General features: G+C 41.8%; 1 protein-coding gene across 1 annotated transcript; it reads left to right on the forward strand.

Moving 5' to 3' along the window:
- Positions 1-1480: 1480 nt before the first annotated feature.
- LOC115584434 (uncharacterized) lies at positions 1481-4702 on the forward strand. The gene is made up of 10 exons (XM_030421852.1): positions 1481-1565; positions 1995-2160; positions 2557-2659; positions 2744-2871; positions 3013-3310; positions 3426-3516; positions 3591-3707; positions 3824-3899; positions 4005-4262; positions 4426-4702. The coding sequence occupies exons 1-9, from the start codon at positions 1554-1556 to the stop codon at positions 4043-4045; spliced, it is 1032 nt and encodes a 343-aa protein (XP_030277712.1). The 5' UTR covers positions 1481-1553; the 3' UTR covers positions 4046-4262; positions 4426-4702.
- Positions 4703-18246: the final 13544 nt, after the last annotated feature.

The following is an 18246-nucleotide window of genomic DNA, read 5'->3' on the forward strand; positions in this document are numbered from 1 at the left end:
CAAGCTTAACATACAGTGTGGATAATGCTGAAGGAAAGTGGAGTCGTGGAGACAGGCAGCTGCTAGTGCATTGCCGGGTTAAGGAAGTCATGTAGTCATGCAGCAGCTATTCTGTGGAAGATATTCAAGTCTGCCTGAAAATCTAGTACACTAAAAAGGACAACCGGACATTTATGTCACTTTTAATTTTACAACTTTATAACCCTTTTTTTTCCTTTCTTTTTGATTCAGTGGCTGCTTGTCAATTTGACTGCAAGTTGACAGAATTGCAATGCAAGGATGCACTGCAGAAGTGGCTGTGTTACGCACCTGAGGAGTGGCAGGGTACCAAGAAAAGAAAAGGCAAAGAGTTAGGAGGACATATGAGTTGAATCTTTAAAGCTACTATGGTCTTATGTTCAGTCCATGTTGAACTGGGGTCCTATTTGTAATGTTCAGTGTTGGGGAAGCTACTTTGCAAGCGTAGCTTGTAAAACTACATGTAGTTCAGCCTGGCAGTAGCTACCCCTGGAGAAATGTAGTTTGTAAAACTACTGCTAAAAAAAGACGCTTTAGCAACTACTTATACTCATTATACTCATTTAACTCAGCGTTAAATAAATCAACATATGGTGTATATGAAACAAAATATAATAGCCTACAAAAAATTCACATGCCAGCAGAAATATGCCTCTCAACTCAAGTTTTATATTTAAAGAACAAAAGCTGACATTTTTGGTATATATATCTATATCTATATATATATCTATATCTATATATATATATATATATATATATATATATATATGTATATATATATATATATATATATATATATATATTAAATATTTCATGTCATTGGCAAAAAGTTTAGTTTGTAAATTGAGAAGTTAAACTACAAAAAAACAGTAGTAGTAGTAGTTGAATTACTTGACGCAGCACAAAATATCAATGTAGTTTAACTACCAGCATGTTACAGCAAATTGTAGTTAGCTATGTAGTTCAACTACATGTAGTTTAAAGAGCATATTGCAGGTTACATTTTTTACCAAATGCATGTGTAATCTGGTCCAAAAATTACCTTTTGAAAAGTTGATTGAGGATTTTAAATGTCATTCAATACCTTAGGGGAGATATTTAACCAAAAAACAGTTTTGAGCAAAGCGCCAAAAACCGCTTTTTTTTCAACATCGCGTCATATTACGTAACGAGAGGGAGTTATATGCTAGCAGCTGCCATAGCTCAGTGTGGGAGTAGGTACGTTGTCAGTCAGAGCGGTTGTGTTGTAGTGAGTCAGTGTGTTGTCAGTAGTTTTGGATTGCGTTAATTTACTATCAACATGGTAAATTATGCGTTTGTGGAGGTTGCACAAACTCCAGCCTGTCAGGACACCGAGTCCACCGGTTTCCTAACAGGAAAAAAAACGGTGCTATCTTCCGTGCCTGGGTCCGTTTTGTGCAGCTGAAGAGACGGGACTTCTCCTCTGCGTCAGCTACGAAAAACGCGGTCGTGTGTGGTGCTCACTTCAGACCGGAGGATTATCATCCAAGCGACCTGTTGGAGTTCAACGTGGGATGCCGAACCAGGTGCGACTCACCCCCGGTGCGGTGCCTTCGGTTCCCACAGCTTCATCCGGACCGCTGTCAGCAGCAGCTGCTGGTGCTTTTGCCGGCGGGAGACACGGTCACGGATCAGGCAGAGACTCAGCTTGGCGTAAACGCGAACTGTGCACTATAAGTCTTGTTTCTAACATTTGTTAACTACCTACTTACTCAACATAATGATTTAATTCATGAGAAGCACTGTGACATGTATAGGTTGTTATAGAGGAGTGCAGCTAGCTTTCAACTCCCAAGCTAATAAGCAAGCAATGCCAGCTAACGCTAGCTAACGTTTTTTTAAAAAACATTTTTATAGAACCTGTCTTATGCAAAGACACTTGGTTTGCTAATTTTACAACCGTCAGATTTAGTTACAGCCCAGTGACCCTGTTTGCACGCATTTATTTTTTGAAGGATTTAGGAGACATTGGCAGTGATGAGGCGGGAGAGATGACAGCCATTTCTGCTGCTGCAGCGCAAGTGGACACAGAGCAAGAGGCTTTCCCTCCACCGGGTCCTCAGTCATCTGCACTTCACTGTGGCTCACAGTGCAACCTCAGACCTTTTCATCGTTCATCAGGTAGTGTAACATGACTCATACATAGAAGTAATTGTATATGCCATTTATGTACAATGTTTGAGGGGGAAAAAATGAAAATCTTTCTGTATAATGCAGGTTGGTACAATTCCAACACTATCTGACCTCCTTTTTTAACACATGATTGAGTGAACACATTCTGTGACAGAACTGTTGTATGGGATTGCAGGTTGGACAGGGGCATCTAGTAAACCAGCCACTGAATGTATGAAATTACACAATTATATAAAGAAGGACCTCTTTTTATTCTAGCTGTCCAGGCACAGCCCAAGATGGTCAGTGTGGGAACTCAGACAGAAAGCTCTGAGAAACAAACATCTACTCCACTGCCCAGTCCTGTGCACAGCGATGATGAATTGTCCTCTGTTTTAATGGTAGCTGCTGGAGACATGTCATGGATCCCAGAGGAAGAAATGAGAAGTGACTCATCTGATGAGGAACTCTCAAATCCGCCTCTGCAGGACTCTCACCATGACCTCAAGTAAGACTTTTTTTTTATTTTAGATTATGTGTATGACCAAATTGTGTCATCAGTGCAAAATAATAGGTGATTTTCTTTATTCAGGGCTGCTGACAAGTTCATTGTGTGCAAAAGCCAGCTGATGTCTCTCTTTACCAACTGCCCAGCCTGTTGTGGGGAAACTCAAGGAAACATTGAGACTCAGGAGGGAACCTTATGTAAAAATAAAGCAGGTAAGACTTTTTGTGTGATTTCAGATGGAAAACTAAGTTGTATCATAACTTGTATATATATTTGTATGTCTAGGTCTGTTTATATACTTTTTTGTTAAGGCATAGATTGGTAATTTTCTGCCTTTCACAAATGTCTCTCAGGTCTGTGCCGCATGTGGGTATCAGCATTTCTGGCAGAACCAGCCCATGCTGCACCGAAATATACCAGCCTGCAACCTGTTACTGAGTGGAGCCATCCACTTTTCAGGTTGCATGGCTACCCAGACGATCAGGATGCTGAAGCTGTTCGGGCTTCAGAGCATCAGCACCAGCACCTTCTTTCGCCATCAACGCCTTTACACAGTCCCAAGATTGTGCAGGCGTGGCAGAATGAACAGGCAGGGATCATCAAAGACCTGAATGAGATGGGGGGTGGATTGATCCTGTCTGGTGACTGCAGGTAGCACACCTCTACTTATATCAATATAGAAAGCAGTTCAAAACAGATTGATATAATTTAATATATCAGATTTTGTGCTTACATGTCTGAATTGAACTGTTTTTGTAATTTGTAGGTCAGACTCCCCTGGCCATTGTGCCAAATATGGCACATACTCCTTGATTGAGGACAGAATCAACAAGGTGTTAGATCTTCAACTTGTCCAGGTAAGTTAACATTATCAGACACATGAACCACTTGTGTAGTGCAAGATAATGACATCGCTTAATGTTTTACACAGAGCTCAGAGGTCCCAAATAGTAGCTGGTGTGAGCTAGAGGGTCTTAAGCGCAGCGTAAGGTTTCTTGATGAGCAACATATGCATGTGTCAGCCCTCATCACGGACAGAAATCGACAGGTAAAGATGAGCAAGAACAGAATGTACCAGTGTCCATTGAAAATCTTGTTGATGACTCTGTTTGAAGCTAAAATTAAATAAAAAATCTTTTTAATGTGTTGTATCCCCTGGTTTAGGTTGCTAAGTGGGTGCGGGAGGAGCTGTGCCCAAAAGGAACCCGTCATTTCTTTGACATTTGGCATATTGTCAAAAGTATGTTTCTTGATGAATGTAGTTATCTTTGGGTTGTCTATAATCACACTGTTTTTGTTGGTTTGTTATTTGTTTTTTACATTTTGTGTTTCTGTTTTGAAACAGGTGTAGGGAAAGCTTTGGATGCTGCTTCAAAGGAGAGATAGTGTGAAGATCTGAAGCTGTGGAGGCCAGCTGTTATAAACCACCTTTACTGGGCTGCTGCTTCCACTCCTGATGGAGATCCAGATGTGATGGAGGCCAAGTGGAAAAGCATGGTCAACCATGTTCAGGACATCCACGAACATGGCACACCAGCGTTTCTCAGCTGTGCACATCCACCTCTGGAGGGAGAAGCAAGGAACAAGCAGTGGCTGGAACCAGGTACAACATATTGAATCTTCATTGTTCAATGTGCTTACTTGTGATTTTAAGAGGTGCTTTTAAGATAAAAAAAAAATAATAAACATAAATGTAATACAAATCACAGCTAATAATGATTATACAGTCTTGCCTCATCATCAGAACAAAATTTGTGTTTAAGCAGGATCAACTGTAGCAATAAAACTGGAACATGTAGCTACAAGAACAGCACTGGTAAAGGATGTTCGGCAGTTGTCCCCACAGCATCAAACCTTTTCACTGGAGGCCTTCCACTCCCTCATCCTGCACTTTGCACCAAAGCACACTGGCTTCTCCTTCCTTGGGATGTACAGCAGTTAAGTATGTGATTGTGAAAGAATGAGTACGGCTAAAACTATAGGTACAATTTATTGCAGGTATGTTGTATTCGACTGCATGAGTTTTAGCTTGGTGTACCCTGTCAGCGGTGAATGATTTATTCTATTTGAATACTTTGTTCTGTAACATTGCCCTAGGTCACTACACAAGAAAAATTGGGTATTCAAATTTTCTACATGATGTTTTTACTTTTGGATTTATTCACACGGACAACTTGTGACTTTCTACTTTTTACTACAGACTTCTCTTGGCAGCTTTGCATTTCAACAGCAATGGTTGCAGAGAAGTTGCTCAAACCAGTGATGGTGAGGTGTATTATGCGGTTCGCTACCCACGGTTTCGCAAAGGTGGCTGGGTAGTTCGCCCTGTCAAGGAAAAGCCATCATATGGTTAGCAGCTTCAGTCAGTTCCTACATATAATTGAGTCAGTGAATGTGATCTAAATTTTTTATCCTTCCCCCAGCATATGCATCAGCCCTCATGGAGTCTCTGAGAGTCGAATACACCAGGTCACCACAGGCTCTATGAGAGCACAGCACAGTTCTGTCCTCCTCTGCACCTGCGCCACTTTCCAGATCCCTACAGAAGATCAACAAGGATGAGGCTGTTGGCGTGTACCTTGCACAGCATTCACGATTTAATACAAGACGTTGATGCCCCCACAGAGGCTTGCCATACTCAAAGTACACACACAATGTGACTTTCTATATATTTTTTTATATATTTGGCACATCTGCATAAAAGTTGCAGTGTTGTGTTGTACATAATGTGCCTAATTTTAACTTTATTTATGAATATAATTTATGAAGAACATGTTTGTTAGCAGTCTTAAACTGCTGCTACATGCAGGGTTAACCATCAAATGTAGATCTGCTTGAGATGTACACACGAAAAATCAGACATTGCTCTTGAATTTTGTTTCAACAGAAGTATTTAAAAAACAAACAACAGAAAAAATGATGGTACCCTTAACTTCTTAAAATTTTAATTTATATTTTGTTGCACAACCTTTTGAGTCAATCACTTCAGTCAGGTGATTTCTGTAACTCTTAGTCAGACTTCTGCACCTGTAGACTCCTCGTGAGCAAACTGCTCCAGCTGACTCAGGTTCGAGGGCTCCTTCTCCCGACTGCATGTTCCAGCGCCTTCCACAGATGTTCAACAGGATTTAGATCAGTAGTTCAGAACAGTCCAGTGTTTTATTCGCAGCCATTCCTGGGTGTTTGTAGCTGCTGTGTGTTTTGGGTCATTACCCTGTTGTACGACCCCTGACCTGTGACCTAGACTGGACTTTGTGACACTGGGCAGCACATTTGGCTTTCTTGAGATTTCATTGAACCCTGCACAGATTCAAGACACTGTGTACCAGGTGCAGCAAAGCAGAACCAGAACAGAACTGAGCCTGATCCATGTTTCACAGTAGGTACAGTGTTATTGTATGTTTCATTTTGCATCTGTGTACAAAGAGCTGATGTGACTTAAAAAAGCTTCAGTTTTGGTTCAAAAAGTTTGAGCAAAGACCAAAGGACATTCTCCCAGAAGGTTTGTGGGCAGATGAGACAAAGCTGGAGCCTTTTTGAACCGAAACTGAAGCTTTTTTAAGTCACATCAGCTTTTTGTACACAGATGCAAAATGAAACATACAATACCATTGTACCTACTGTGAAACATGGATCAGGCTCAGTTCTGTTCTGGTTCTGCTTTGCTGTACCTGGTACACAGTGTCTTGAATCTGTGAAGGACAGGGGCGGTTATAGGGGGGGGGCCAACAGGGGCCAGTGCCCCTGTAACTCTGGGTCTGGACCCCCCTGTGTCCCCCCTGACAGGGAGTCTGCATTATTAATACTATGACAGATTTCTTGCAATGATTTTGTACTGAAGGGAAAGGCAGGAATAAAGTGTCCCGGCAGTTTACTACCCAACCAAAATTGCTGAAATTGTAAACACTGTTTTGTCTGAATGAGGGATTTATCCTTTTTTCCGGGTTGTATGTGCCCCCCTTACAAAAAAGCCGGCCCCAACCTGGCCCCCCTATTAAAACTGGTCTAGAACTGCCACTGGTGAAGGATTCAATGAAATCTCAAGACTATCAAGTCATTCAGAAGCCAAATGTGCTGCCAAGTGTCACAAAGTCCAGTCTAGGTCACAGGTCAGGGGTCGTCCAACAGGGTAATGACCCAAAACACACAGCAGCTACAAACACCCAGGAATGGCTGCGAATAAAACACTGGACTGTTCTGAAGTAGCTTCTTCTATGAGCCCTGATCTAAATCCTGTTGAACATCTGTGGAAGGCGCTGGAACATGCAGTAGGGAGAAGGAGCCCTCGAACCTGAGTCAGCTGGAGCAGTTTGCTCACGAGGAGTCTACAGGTGCAGAAGTCTGACTAAGAGTTACAGAAATCACCTGACTGAAGTGATTGGCTCAAAAGGTTGTGCAACAAAATATAAAGTTCAGATTAAGTTAAGGGTACCATCATTTTTGTCCAGGTCAGTTTCATTATTAATTTCCACAATTTTCTTTTAATGTATTGTCACCTTTGTCAGTTATTTCAGTGACAATTGTAGGTTTCTCTTGAACAGGACCAATTTTGTCCACTTGTGTAAATGATCTACAATTTTGAACACATTTTCAGAGAGACACTTGGTAATTGTGATTTGTTTTTTATTATTAATTTCCACCCAAATGAGGCCATTCAAAACCTTTATAATCTCCTCCTTCCTCTGGAAACTGCTTTCTAATGGCAGACACAACACAAGCAGGTAGAGGCTTTCTGATGTGCCTGCCCAGAATGCCATAGGCCCAGCGGACAATCTGCCTGTATGCAGTGTATCGGTATTGCCTGGGGATAGGGACAAAATATTACTATGGCTGTGACACAGGTAGTAATGATTTTTTATTTTTATTATTTTTTTGCATTTAATTGTTTATATATATATATATATATATATATATATATATATATATATATGCTGTATAATTTTATATATTTAAAATTCTGTGTTGAGCCATATAAACTTTTGTTCTGTTACACTTGTGTACTAAATGACAATGACATAAATGTAAGCAACTTGTACTTCTTATATGTGTGTGTCTGTGTGTATATGTCTATATATATATATATATGTGTATATGTCATATCTATCTATCTATCTATCTATATATATATCAACTCATCAATTGGCTATCTACAGTCACCGAGATTGTATTGTACAGTCACACTTGTACAATACAATCTAATTCAATCCAATATAACAGCTCTGCTTCAAATTCTACATTTGTGAAGTGTAAACATTTTCAGTGTTTGTAAATACTGCCAAGAAGGTGCTCATTCTACTTCATATTTATTAAGTCATACAAAGTGATGGTGGTGCATTATATTGACTGGTGCTACTAATATTTCGCCCCTGTTGTGTGATTACCGAGTGAACACAATGTTGAAGACACCTTTCAATATACTGCACCTTTTACAATTATTTATAAAACTATTACACACACACACACACACACACACATACACATATATAGTGTTAAGAAAACAGAATAAGTGAAAGAACTCAGAGTAATAACTTATTTCTGCCCTAAACCTACTCGTGTCTGCTGGCCTGGGGAGGTCCATGCTCCTGTCTGTAGTGCATGTAGGCTACCTGCAGCACAAAAGGATTGAGGCAGCACGCCTCAAACCCTGGGTGCTGTGTTAGGCACTGCACTTCTAGCCTGGGGGTGACGGTGTCCACTAAGGCCCAGTAGGCATCTACCTCCCTGCAGCACATACTCTCCTCGGCTGTGGACATGGACTTGCATTTCCCACACAAGCACCTATCAAATAAAAGGTGTGTCAGGACAGTGTTTATCTCACCTTTTTCTCACTCTCTTTCTCACGGACGTTGACGGTAAAGCGCTACTAACGAGTATGAGACAGGACGTAAACAAACTCTTTAGTTTCTGTTATTGGTACTGTAAGTGTCAATACTCAGGCCTGTTTTAGATAACCAATGCTAGCTTTTATTGCCTGATACATGATCGTAATGTGTAGGATATTGTGACAGGGTTCTTCCCAGAAATGTTTAGTATAGTACTGCACCGCCAGCCGGGGGGTGGAAGAGACTGTCGTTATCTCCCTCTGCCTACATCACTTCCTGTCAAGCGTTTTCAAATGCAGAAGTAAGATTTTATCACAAAAACTGCCACCAAAGCCTAAATACGGCATGTATAAATATAATTTTGATAAAAAAATGTTCCTACATTATTTTTCTTAACATTGATGTAAGGGGGGTTCTAACCTGCAATATGCACTTTAAGTCTCCCCAACACTGGTAATGTTTGTGTCCCCTGGATTTTCAGGCCAAAGGTAGCCAGATAATTAATTAAGATGTTTGTTCATGTTGAACTGTGGTCCTATTTCTGAAGGACATTTGCCATGTTTGTCAGTGTTGGGAAAGTTCACTTTCTACATGAACTAGTTCAAAGTTCGGTTCACAAATGTTAAAATGAACTAGTTCAGTTCATAGTTCATAATTCAAAATTTTGAACCAAGTTCACAGTTCCAAAAATGAACTAGTTCATAGTTCTTTTTTTTTCAATATGTTGCTGCGAGCTATTATTTTTCAAAATTATTGTCACAGCCCATTTAGAACCACAGACAGCAATTGTTCAATCAGTTTTAACACTGAAACTGCAACTCTCCCACAATATACTGCAAAGAAGGTTGTCCAGCTGCGGCTGGGAGATGAAGACAGCGGAGCCGCTACTGTACACCATTAATGTGATTTGGGTGGTAGAGGATCTTTTTTAGCTCGCCGTTGCCGTGTCATTTGATTTTCTCATTCACTCGCACAGACCTTGAAAGGCTCGCCGGGTGCTTTAGTACAATGTGCCATTTCAGGTTCACTGTTGCTGTTGTTGATGTATGGAGTTGCATCTTGAAACCCGACGGGCAAAGTTTACACAAAAAGGTCAGATTTTTCCCACCTGGATCATGACTGACCTTTTCATAAAAAAGTTTTAAGTAATCACACATATCATCATCAATCATAGATGGCGTATTAATAGTGGAGGCACAGTCTGAGGTAGTGCTGCTGCCTTAATTTGTTTTTGCCTCCATGCTTCACATGTTGATGACGCATGCGGCGGTGCGACTCTGTGGTGGCTGGTATTGCCAGTGTTATGTCCGTCCAGGTGGAATTAATCTGTGTTCGTTTGGTGATGCCTCACTGCATGTTTGGTATGCAGCTGTTTCTGTCTGAACTAGTCAAGTTTCGTTTTTTTGAAAGTAAAGCGAGTTGCGTGCACAAAACTCTCGTCCAGCGCCCTTTTAATACACAACAGCCAGATTGGGTGTTTTTTCGCTACCTGTTCATGATGTGTTTTAGCCGATTTTCGCCTGGAAGGCTTGGTTGAAATCTGGCACTGTCTTGAATGAAGTTAAACTGTGAGAATGCGCCGTTCACAAACGCCAGAATGAACGCATTCACAATAACGTTCATCAGGCAGAAATACAGTACGTTCAGTTCACGTTCGGCCAAAATATGAACAAGTTCATGAACGATCGTTCATTGAACGCGTTTAGGCAAAACATTGATGTTTGTGTTCCCTGGAGTTTCAGGGCAAATAGATAATTCTCCACGTAAGCCAGGCAGGAAACCTTACAAGATGACAAGGTGTGTTAAAAAAAAAAAAAAAAGAACAAAAGTGTAATTGCTTTTGAATATTTAATAAATAACTTATTGAATAATGGTCTGTTTTATTGTTTTTTCTTTTTGTTCATAGAGCATGCAGTAAAGCAGCTGTTCTCAACCTTGGTTTCTTAAAAAGAATTATAGCCAATCTAATGGGGTTTTTAATGGGGCATATTGAAAACATACAAAGGAAGGTTGAAAAGTGTTGTAATGGCCCTTTAATAATAACCTTGTTTCAATGTATAATGCAATGCATATATATAGCTGAATCAATGTTGATTCAATTCTACATTCTTTCAATGTTGATCATATCATAGTTGAATCAAGGTTGATTAATTGTCAGAACTGATAGGAAATTCAACGTTATTTCAATGTTGATCATAGCAAGCACTTTCAATGTATATTTCAATATCTGACATCAGTGTTGATTAAAATCTTCAGCCTGACAATATCTCAATGTTGATTCAATCACGTTTTACTATCTGGGCGACTTTCATGTACGACTTTTCATGTTGAGGCAAACAAACTACTTGGTAAGGTCTACGAACACACCAAGGTGTGTGTCAAAATAATAACCTTATTTAAGTAACTTCAGATATGAATTTACCTACATTACATATGTAACTCTAAAGCTGCTGCAAGTATGGACGTTCTTTTAGTTAACTTCCTGTCTGTTTTGCAGTGAGCAATCTGCTCCCTCCTCTCTCCGTCACCACATGAAGGCGTGCAGTTCTCTGTCCTGATTGAATAGAGAGGGCAGGTATACCAGAATTTTTTTTTTTTTTATTTACTACATGAGCGGGTGGAGGAGAGGCATGGATTACTGACTAAACACTCTATAACAGTGATTATTGTTATAATATGGAGCTATGTAACACAACAACAACAAGAAAAATAATAACATAATCAAAAAAAGATATATCACATGCAGCAGCTTTAAGTTTTGTGCGTGACATCACTTTACTACGTTAGTAATACAAAATAACTCACCATCGACTTTTGGCTTCACACTGGATTCAGGGTGAAAGTCCTGTGCTTGTTTTTAATTTAGTTTGTGTCATGTAAAACAATGGGTCAATATCAGCAAGTCTACTACTGTTAATCAACACTACTGGTGTTTATTAACCAGACAGCCAAACAGCTGTGGTCAAGCAAACACTTGAAAGTGACATGCCCATCTGATGCTCCTGTGAGTTAAACACCTTTCCAGCATGTACAGTAATGGCATCATCTTATTTAATTAATTATTACTACAGTATGTACAGGACCTGCTTCTTTTGAAACACAGCAATTATTCCACACTGCTGATTCCCACATAGTGTGTTACGAGCAATTAGGTAAGTCCTCATAAGATCAGTAACAGGTCACACTCCTCACTGGCTAATTGATTTGATAATTGATAACTGAGAGACAGACATGCAATCAGGCTGTCTTTTCTCAAAATGGGAATTCATGCAAAAGGTAGAGCAAGACTTGCAGGTTGCACACCATAACTGTAGAATTACCTTAATTTGTGGCATATGAATTGATGGTTCGTTTTTTCAGATTTTTCTTCCCGCATGTTTGCACTGATGATTCACACTGAAACAAATGGGATTACATTCAGTTGGTAGATCTGGGCCCTCTGCTCACATTAGCTCTACTTAGAGGACTTCCATTATATCCATGACTGCTTTTAGAGCAGACAGGATGAAGCTAATTTGAAGATGGCATTGATTTTGTTTGCTATTTGAGAAAGTGTCCTTCTGGAAAGCCTCAGTACACCTGCACAGCAAACTGCAGCCATGTTTCTTCTGCACTGATCAGTTCTAGGTACAATATATTGTCAGCTCAGTGAATAAGCTGCACAATAGGACTGTTGACATCCATTGTCCTCTGTGGCCCACCTGCAGTTTGTGTAAGTATGGACATTGATTTAAGCACTTCCTTACAAACAGCAGTAGGAGTTGCCAAGTTACACTGCAGCCTTTTCAATCTAATCATGTCATTTTTTTTGTTTTTTTTTACTAGGATCTTAGTTAGTTCCTTCCTGACAATAATGAGGAAATCCACAGCTGCAACACAGAGTTTAAGACGTCTACTTTACCAGAGATGTCATGTGAAAATTATTATGTGCATGTGTGAGAGTGCAGTGCCGAATATAATGCATTATGAACAGGGAAACACGTCATTACTAGGGCTGTCAAAGTTAACACGTTAATAACTCGTTAACGCAACATCCTCTTAACGCTGTTAATTTTTTTAACGTGCGATTAACGCTTGGTATTTAAAAAAAAAAGAAACGCGCATTGTTTGATTTACGGCCGTCGATGGAACCTGTAGTCTTGATCCAGAGGGTGGCAGAAGAATAAGAAAGGGAATCAAAAGAAGAAGAAGCAGGGTTGGCGTTCGGGAAAAACACGGTGGACTGAAAAGCGAAAGTGAAAGGAAATGGAGAAAGGACTTATGAAAAGCAAATTTACTTTCAAAACACTGCCAGATGGTTCGGTCAATAGGACAAAAGTTATCTGCACGTACTGTCGACATGAAATGAGTTATGTACGTTGAGTCTCAAATATCATTTGTAAGCCAAACACATGGCAGATGCATGTATCAAAACTTAGGTATAACAAAATAGACTACTACAATTAAAACAATTGTCTTATATGACCTATGGTCATATACATTGTATGTATTTAAAAATCTGTGCAGTGAAATATAAGAAACTAAAAGAAATAAAATGTACATTCAGTGAAGCAGAATTTCCTTTTATCACGAGATGTGTGAACTTCTGTGTTTCCACTGATAAGGGATAGTTGTATTGACAGGGCAACACCCTCTGTTGCCCTGTCAATACAACTATCCCTTATCAGTGGAAACACAGAAGTTCACAATAAATGAGGACCTTATTTTCATGTTATTAGGCTCCTTATTCAATCCAGTCCCTCCTTAAAAGTAGACAAGAATAAAGTTTAACACCACATATAAGCAGCTATAAGAATAGAAATGTTTTCTCTGATCAAAGTTAGCAACTCTAAAAACTCTGCAATCCTGCACTTTCTCTTCTTTTCCCAATCTTTTCTCTCTACATTGATAAAAATAGAGAATTACATTAAATTACAGTGGATTGCAGCATATCTGTGGACAATTGCTCGAACAGGTCAAGAGGAGAGATAGAAAATAAATTTACTTTTTAATCCCAAAAGTTTAAAAAGCATACTATGTGCTCTCCCGACTCCAGGTGTTTATTCCTCCAGAAGCTGCGGAGGAATTTGGTACCCTAGGCAAGATCTTAGCCGGTGTCCCCTTGCATCACAGTCAATTTCACAATCAATTTTCATATACTCACACAGAAATTGCATGTATGTATTCAAGATTTTATTTCTTTTAAGTCAAAAATATCACACCAAATAAAAACTGAAGAAAGAAACAAGTGATAAAAATACAATATAAATAAGGCATTGTGCAAACATATTATCTCTCAGCCTCAGAGTGCCATCTCTTGCTTATCTATTGTCAGCCGATTTGTAAAACGACCTCCAACTCCTTCCGTGTAGCCATGTGGGTATTGTGCTCCTGGCTCTCCTCATGAACAGCAAGTGGCTTGCATTTTTCCAGTCCTTTAGTCCTTCCTTATTAAGTCTGTATTCCTTTGGAGAAAACATTTAGCAGCAGAAGCAGTGCAAGCTGTCAGAACTTCAGCCAGGATAGAGTTTTTCATTTGTCTGTTTCCTGTTTTGCCACACTAATTCTCATGTCATTTCAGACTCTGCCACTCCCTCCTGCTCTGCATTACCTGCTGGTTTGATTCACCTGGCCTGCACCACCCCCATACTCACCTGCTCCTCATCAGCTAATCAGCCCTCAGTATTTGTACAGACCCTTTTCCCTCAGTTCTTTGCCAGATTGTCTAGTATGTTCACCTAGCTCTCCAGCGTTCTGTCATTCTGACTCTGATCCTGTCTGCTCGTGTGTTGACCTGCCACTTTGGACTTTCCCTTTTTGCCAGCTCCTTTTGGATTTGTTTGCTACGCTGACTGATCACCTGGTTTGACCTTTGCTTCATATTAAACCCTGTTTCTGCACCTGAACTATTCCCTGTGTCATGCCATTGGGTTCTTGCCTGCCATTTTGTGAAACCTGACAGCAAGCTATCTTTTCTGTTTGAGTTCATCAGCCAGCTTCTTTTGATTTTTTCAGCATTGACTAAGACTCTGTCACAAAAGTCATGTTGACACTCCTCCATCTTTGATTTGGGAAATGTGTAACAGCTTTTTTATTTGAACTGGTCCTCAGTGAACTAACTCTCATCTCACTTTGTCAGTTAGAAGAGATGGCCAGTCAGCCTTTAGTCCTTTAGTGTCACTCTGCTGTGCTGAGGTAGAGGGACAGGAGCACCTGATGCTGTCTCACTGGATGTTACATTTTAATAAAACAAACAGATGCTTGATGTGTGCTATACATAGGACTAAAATAGACTTCACTAACATAGACCACGCCAAATGCTGATATGAATTTAGAAAGGTTTATTGAACAGAATGAATTTGTAGGATCGACGATGTGTGAGAGGGATGGATATAGGGTTCGAGGGGAGGGAAGGAGGATAGGAGGGATGAGGGATAAGGGTCGAGGGTAGAGGGATGAAGGGATGAAGGGATGAAGGGATGGGGGTCGAGGGATGAAGGGATGGAGGGATGAAGGGATGAAGGGATGAAAGGGGGGTCGAGGTTGTAGGGTGTACGATGGGGGAGGAGGTCGGAGGACCGGCGTGGTTTGGTGGCGGTGGGACGTAGGTGAACGTGGGAAGCCGAGACTCTGGGTGGGGGAGCCGTCTCCATGCTTCCTCTTTCGGGAATGATCCCCGGTGGTTCCTGTGATGAGATGAAGGAGGAGAGAAGAGAAGGGAAATAGAAAAGGGGATTGGGGGGGAGGGATGTGAAGACTGAGTCAAGGACAAAGAAACGGATGCGGTGAACTTAAGTACTTCTGGTGCGGAAATTTGAGACGCGTTCGAGGCGTGGTCTTAGTTCCCGAACCTACTTTAACAAACTTCATTTCACTAACATAGACCACGCCAAATGCTGATATGAATTTAGAAAGGTTTATTGAACAGAATGAATTTGTAGGATCGACGATGTGTGAGAGGGATGGATAGAGGGTTCGAGGGGAGGGAAGGAGGATAGGAGGGATGAGGGATAAGGGTCGAGGGTAGAGGGATGAAGGGATGAAGGGATGGGGGTCGAGGGATGAAGGTATGAAGGGATGAAAGGGGGGTCGAGGTTGTAGGGTGTACGATGGGGGAGGAGGTCGGCGGACCGGTGTGACCGGAATAAAGCTCGGGGGGTATTCCGGATCTGGAGAGGATTTGACGGAAATGGTGGTGAAACCAGAATTGTGTGGCAACTCGGCCTGTTTCTGAGACGAACAGAGGGTCTTGGGGGGAAGCTCGGTTGGCTAGTCTTAAAGTGACGTAGTTGTGAATGGGTTCGTATAGACTTAGGAAAGAGTCTAGGCGGAAGAGGTAAATGGGTTGAGGTTGACCAGACTGGTTGGTCTTGCTGAGTTTGAGGTGGAAGTTGAGGGTGTCGGCGGACTGGATGGAAATGTCAGATAGAGAGGCGTGTTGAGTTGGTTGGTAGACGAGGGATGGAGCGGTGAATTCTGAGCAGCGTAGGAAGCCATAGAAAGCTAACAAGAACATGGACTCTAGGACTTTGTCGATGTGTGGAGACAGATAGCCGGAGCGGAGAGTACTAATGCAGCAGGCGAGGAGGTTTGAAGTGAGGGGCAAACGTTTCGTCGTGGGGCGAGATTTGGCCTTACGTAGGCCTTTCAATAGCATGCTTATGTGTGAGTGGGACGAGGCTGGACAGGGGGCCCCTGAGGATAGTTTGACGAAAAAGTTAATGCCGCTGATGTAAACCTGGATGGTGGATGATTTTATCTTGAGGATGGAATGGGCAAATGTAATGAAGTTGGAGAGTGTTAGGACGTCGAAAGAAGGGAACGAGAGGCTGTAAGTGGAGTGGAATGTTTTGTAACAATTCCATCCGGTCAGGTACGATGAGAGCGTACGCGGAGCGACGCTGTTGAGGATAGCGTCTCGGGAGGCGGAGACTAGACGTTCCAGTGGCGGTGTTGAGTATATAATGGTTCTAACTGGAGCCACAAACCACCAGGAAACACAGGTTGCAATCAGTTCGTCTTGTTTATTTTCCCAGAATTATGTGAATGTTGGCATTATAGTTCTTCCTGGTCGATTGCCATGGTTCTAAATGAAAGAGAACAAATTACAATATTTGCCCATACAAATTAGACACCCAGCTCCAAATAATGTTAAATACTTGTAAATAAGGATACAATTCATATTTCAAATAATACATTTTATAATCCAAATGAAGCAGATAAGATGCTACTTACAATGAGGGATTTCAAATACACATGGCAAACTCAGGTTAGCACCAACACACACTCAGCCTGGTAAAAGTTTGAAGACAAAGAGAGGGGAGGCCTTATCCAGGCTTGTATTTATAAAGTGGGAGGAACAGTGGGAGGTGCTTGCACCATCATCACTGGTCTCCTTGTCACAGGCCACTGACATGAAGTGGGAGCAAATATACAGTTTCTAACAGGCGGAGTCAGTTGGATATGGTTGCTGAAAACGGTGGGACTGGGGTCGGAAGAGGTTCGGAGGCTGGTGCCAATTGTCTGAATCTCTGGAAAGAGAAACGAGAAAGTGAGTCAGCGACTGAGTTTTTGTGACCTGGGATGTGGGAAGCACGGATGAGGAATTGGTGTTGGGCTGAGACCAGGGTGAGCCTTCGCATGAACTGCATGATGTCAAGGCAATGCAACTGCCCTTTGTTGATTATGTCGACGACGGCGCTGTTGTCTGAATATATGGCGATGGTCTTCTTTGACCATTCGTGGCCCCAAAGGATGGTTGCTATCATGACTGGGTACATTTCGTATATGGTAGAGGAAGGAGTGAGGGAAGAGAATTCAGGCGGCCATGTGGCTGAGAACCACCTGCCGCCATAATAGCCGCCGAAGCCGACGGAAGGGGCTGCGTCTGTGAACAGCTGGATGTCTTCTGGTTTGGTGACTTGATCATCGTATTAAGAATGAGATGCCGTTCCAGGACGAGAGGAACTGATGCCACAGTTTTAGCTCCGTCTTACTTGCTTCGTCCAGCGGAACGTGGGCATGGAGAGATGGGACGGAAGCAGCTATGGAGAGGAGGTGTGACAAGAAGGAACGACCTTGGGGGATGATACGGATGGCATAGTTGAGGTGGCCTCGCAGCGAGAGTAATTGCCGTTTGGTGCATGTGTGGGCCAGAAGGAAGTTAGAAATGAGTAGGGCGATCCGGTGGGTTTTCTCGGGAGGAAGGGATGCTTGGAGCGAAACGGAGTCTAGGGTGATGCCCATGAATATTTTTCGGGCTGCATTTGCACCCGAAGGTCAGACGCACTGCAAAGTTGTATGCGCCCTTCCAGAGGACGCCGAAGAGACCCCAGAAGTCGGGGTGGATGGGGAGGACTTTAAATGCGCTGGTGATGTCAGCCTTGGATAGCCAGGCTCCTTGGCCGGCTAGGCGGATGAGAGAGATGGCGTGGTCGATTGAAGTATATTGCATTGAGAAATCTGGACTGGGAATTAAGCTATTGATACTTGGGACGGTCGATCCGTGGGGGGATGAGAGGTCTAAGATTAGTCTCTTTTTCCATGAGTATTTTCTGGTGGCTATGCCGATTGGACTGATTCTGTATGTTGGGAAGGGTGGGCTGGAAAATGGGCCGATCATGAAGGATTCTTTACTTTCCTTATCCAGGAGTTTATCGACTATATCGGGCTCGGTGATGGCTGACTGTAAATTGTGGCATGTGAAGGAGGAATCTGGCGTAACCTGCAAACCTGGGTGGAAGCCGTGTTTAAGACCCTGGATGAGGAATTTAACGAACTGGCGGT

The sequence above is a fragment of the Sparus aurata genome, chromosome 7 (genome assembly GCF_900880675.1).
Source record: "Sparus aurata chromosome 7, fSpaAur1.1, whole genome shotgun sequence".
Taxonomy (NCBI): Eukaryota; Metazoa; Chordata; class Actinopteri; order Spariformes; family Sparidae; genus Sparus; species Sparus aurata.